This window comes from Acyrthosiphon pisum, chromosome A2 (genome assembly GCF_005508785.2).
Source record: "Acyrthosiphon pisum isolate AL4f chromosome A2, pea_aphid_22Mar2018_4r6ur, whole genome shotgun sequence".
In the NCBI taxonomy this organism is placed as follows: Eukaryota; Metazoa; Arthropoda; class Insecta; order Hemiptera; family Aphididae; genus Acyrthosiphon; species Acyrthosiphon pisum.
Genome location: NC_042495.1, coordinates 76782914 through 76787133, shown reverse-complemented (window position 1 = coordinate 76787133; position 4220 = coordinate 76782914). Strand labels below are relative to the sequence as shown.

At 27.8% G+C, this 4220-nt stretch overlaps 2 protein-coding genes across 4 annotated transcripts in view; one reads left to right on the top strand and one right to left on the bottom strand.

Moving 5' to 3' along the window:
- The window catches only part of LOC100163511 (serine/threonine-protein kinase Chk2), a 9645-nt gene extending 7954 nt beyond the window's left edge, over positions 1-1691 (top strand). Inside the window, exons 5-8 of the mRNA XM_029489370.1 lie at positions 500-589; positions 673-876; positions 967-1193; positions 1274-1691. Of these exons, the coding sequence (XP_029345230.1) occupies positions 500-589; positions 673-876; positions 967-1193; positions 1274-1625 (873 nt within the window). The 3' untranslated portion in view covers positions 1626-1691. The remainder of the gene's footprint in view (positions 1-499; positions 590-672; positions 877-966; positions 1194-1273) is intronic.
- Positions 1692-1823: 132 nt separating this feature from the next.
- Positions 1824-4014, bottom strand: LOC100575846 (DNA repair protein RAD51 homolog 4). 3 transcript variants are annotated; one of them, XM_029489369.1, is made up of 7 exons: positions 3683-4014; positions 3439-3500; positions 3117-3284; positions 2749-2864; positions 2476-2689; positions 2251-2410; positions 1824-2187 (listed from the first exon to the last, which is right to left on the bottom strand). In XM_029489369.1, the coding sequence occupies exons 4-7, from the start codon at positions 2838-2840 to the stop codon at positions 1901-1903; spliced, it is 753 nt and encodes a 250-aa protein (XP_029345229.1). In that variant the 5' UTR covers positions 2841-2864; positions 3117-3284; positions 3439-3500; positions 3683-4014; the 3' UTR covers positions 1824-1900. The 3 variants fall into 3 exon arrangements, with proteins under 3 accessions (XP_029345229.1, XP_029345228.1, XP_008179642.1); XM_029489368.1 differs by lacking the exon at positions 3117-3284 and having other exon boundaries at positions 3683-4011; XM_008181420.3 differs by lacking the exon at positions 3117-3284 and having other exon boundaries at positions 3439-4009.
- Positions 4015-4220: the final 206 nt, after the last annotated feature.

Sequence of the window (4220 nt, the reverse complement as noted above, 5' to 3'; positions counted from 1 at the left end):
AACTTCCAACAAAACACAGATAATTGCGCCAATGGTCAGTTGCTGTCTAATCGTCGCACAGTTATTAGTCTGTCAATTGTTATAACGAGTGAAATGTCGGGTTACAATGTCACTATATATAACTTTTAAAATGTCATATGTCAATCATCCGGATATTTGCTTATCCGGACCACCCTTGACATTAATTAGTCCGGATAATCGGAGTTCTACTGTACTTTGAAATAGCTCAGATATTTAGTATTATTTAATATTTAAATCTAGTCTAAGATATTTATTGGCCATATATTATAGACTAGAATAGAGATGTGTATGGTGTTATACAAATATTTTATATTCGAGCAAAGTCGACCTTTATCTAATATAGTATATAGGTAAAAGTTTAAAATGCATTAATCCTAATCAAGTGAAAAAGCTCATTCTATATAAATTTGCATACTCATCATATGTTCATCTAACATTTAGGTTTTAATTTGTTAATTGTTATTTTTTTGTTTTCTAGAAAACTACAAAATGCTTTGCATTGAAAAAAGTGAACAGGGAAAGTTGTATTGTGTTAAGGGAACCTGATATTTTGTCAAGCTTATCTCATGTAATTTTATAGAACTTTATATTATAATTATTGCCTAAAATTTGTATTTTTTGTTATGTTATTATCAAAGCTTTTATGTCTAGCCGAATATTGTTAACATGGAAAATTTCATTGATACTACTGATGCGATTTACATCACTTTGGAATACATGCCTGGAGGAACTCTAAAGCAACTAATAGAAAATACGAAACGTTTAAAAGAATCGGAATCAAAAATAATTTTGTATCAAGTTGCTCGAGCTGTTCAGTACTTACACAATAGGTCAATCGCTCATAGGGATCTAAAGGTAATTTTATTAATTAAAATTTGTTTGATTATTATATGCAGTTTAAAACAAGAGCCTATTATATTAAAAAAATGTTTTTTTCAATTTCAGCCAGGGAACATTTTACTTTCCATTAAGTCTCCTACAAGTGTTGTAAAATTGGCAGATTTTGGCCTATCTAAGAAGATAACTGAAAACACACATTTAAAAACATTTTGTGGTTCATTAGCATACCTTGCGCCAGAAGTATTTTCAAATAGAAAAAATATTACTCAATCATGTATTAAATATACTAATAAAGTAGATTCATGGAGTTTTGGTGTTATTTTATATGAATGGTAAACAACTATCTATTTCATTCTAGTTAATTAACAAAACTATATGAAAATTTAAAAATATTAATTTTTTTTTAATATAGTTTAAGTGGTTATAAACCTTTTGCTGGTGATCATATTGAAGAAAAGATTTGTAAAGGAGTATACAATATAACTAAACTTAAAATGTTTAACACATCAAATTGTGCACAAGATATAATCAAGCAGTTATTAACAGTTGATCATAATATGAGGTTTGATTTTGATAAAGTATTGAAACACATTTGGTTTGAAAAAGATATGCTGATGAAGGAAAAAGTTGGAAACCTTATTGCTGAATTTTCGAAAAGCTTAAAGCCAAGTAACAAATTTTCATCTAATAAAGAAAATGTTACTAAAAAAATAAAGTTTTGTGCTTGTCTTACACAAGACACTGAATCGACTGTACCTAAATAGATTTAAATATATATTTATTAAGGTATATAAGAACTATTTTTTTTTTGTTTATCGTTATGAATTATTACTTAATTATGTTAAGTTTATTTTAAATTATATACATTATTTTTCTGTTATTAGCTGTATATAGTTATTGAAGTTGAAATTCTGACTATTTATTCAATTAATATTGTGTTTAATATTAAAATGATGACATAATTTATATTTTCACGCTTTAACAATTTTTATTCTTAAAATCTTAATATAAACATGAAGTATTAAAGGATATTAAATTATTATAAATTTGATGAAACTCCATAATCATTAATACTTAATATACATTTATTATCTAAAGGTATATATACACTTTTTGGAATATTTATACACATCTGTTGTTGTTGATTTATTATTGTAGTGATCATTAATCTTGTGTTAGGTATATGAAACCAATATTTTCCAATAGCGGGCTTGAAATCATTTGTAAAATCACAATTTTTTACAGCTAAATTTGTTACCAAAATTGTAGCATTTTTATTGCATAAATATTTTAAAACAGAACTTATATGATTTATATAGCATAAACCTAAAAAAAAAAAAATAAATTTATTTAATAATATTGGAATTAGTTGAAATATTTTCAATTTACCATCATTCTTATAAAATCCTATAAATGATAGGTATAGTGCGGGTAGAGAATCTATGATTATGATAGGGTCCAATTTTTCTTTTAGACCATGTAAGCAAGTTATTAAATTGTGAATGTCTATAACAGAGTACACATGAATTTTCTTCAAAATATCATTGATCTATAAAAATAATACTCAATTAATTTTCAATATTAATAATTAAATTTTATTTTTAACATACATACTTCACTATTTGTCATATTTTTATTTTTCAATACTTGTTTAATTCTTTTCACTGAAAATTTGTTTCTAGTATCTATGTAAACTATATCTTTTTTTGTAGTTATTATAATATTTAATAGAATACTAATACATAGTTGCGTTTTTCCACAAGCAGATGGACCACATAGTTCATATATGTTACCAACAAATAATCCTCCATTAAGTAGGTTATCTAATCTAAATAATTTTAATTTCATTAATTGATATATATACTTTATACAAACATTTCTTATTACTTAAGAATTCCAGTTTGAATGAATGTCGATAATGTTTTACTTAAATAAAGTGTGTATCCATTAATTAATGGTGATGAACACTTAACTGTCATAGTATCTTTTAGTTTTGTTATTTCCTGAAACAAAATAACTAATTTTAGGATACCGACATAAATGCTGGAATTTAAACAATATAACTAAATTGATATTATTTAGTTTAACATTCTTAACGGATGCATTTAAATAACTTCTGTAATATCAACAAGGGTGGACAAGGTAATGAAAATAATAAACTCAAGTAAGAAGTTAATAGTTAACAAATAAGACAGCTTGGTGTTTAAAAAAAAGTGTATGCTTAATAACGTCTCAACTAGTTAATACATACTCACCTTTAGTATTAAATGTAGTGTTTTAATGATATATAGCTATACTTAAGGTAATTCAAATAGGTTTTTAAACATTATATATAATATTAACATAAAGGTGACTACCGATTAAATTTTATTTTACTTTAGCATCAATCAGTATGATGGCAAGGGGAAGATCCACACCGACTTCTGTAAATGTAAAATTTTAATTTTTTTTTTTGACGTGTGGCCATAATAGTTATGGGGGGGGGCTTAGCTGAGGGGGTTAAGCTTTAGCCTGCATTGTATTACATATAATTCAGTAAGTTCATGTTAAATGATAAAGTCTAAACTTATTGATTACCTTGCATTGTAAATTGCATACGCTTTGCAAATTAGAAGTTTTCTTTTGGAGGAAGTCGTTCACTGTACAAATGTTTTTTTCGAATAAATTGTTGAGAACGTTTTTGTCGGGTACCAAAGGAACGTTCAATCGAATCATTTTCGGTATTTTTATTGGTAATGCAAGTACGCAATTAGAAGTACAAAAAAAATTTAATCAATCCTGCGGTATTGATTTATGCAAATTACATTATTAATAGACATACAGTTCAGTGAACGAATGTAAGCAGTTGTTGTTAAGGTTGAATGAAGTATGAACGGTTGATTAATGTCACGTACTATGGCACTATGGACTATGGAATCAGGAGTCTCGCACTTTATAGGTAACAATTAACAATAAACGAGTAACAACTAACAACTATTTTATAAAAGCCGGCAGCTGGTGTATGGTGCATACAAGTATCGTGTCCGTAGTCGCCAGTCGGCTTGGCGTGCCTCACAGTTCATAATAAACGTATATAGCTCACAGTCAAACACATACTTTAGGAATACCTTAGTAGTTATTATAATTGAGTAATCTAAGCAAACCGTGATAGGCTTGTTGTGATACGCTTGATGAAAAATATCCAGATACATACATAACCTAATATATTGTGTTTTGAATGTGCCCGGGAAACTGAACGTCACAGCGGAATTTCGCGTTGTTTACATCTGGGTCGTATGGGTTGGTGACACTGCGGCCCTTGTTATTGTTCCGGGTCTTGATCGGCGGGGGGACGCGCCGCCGCCGTGAAGTTTTTGTTT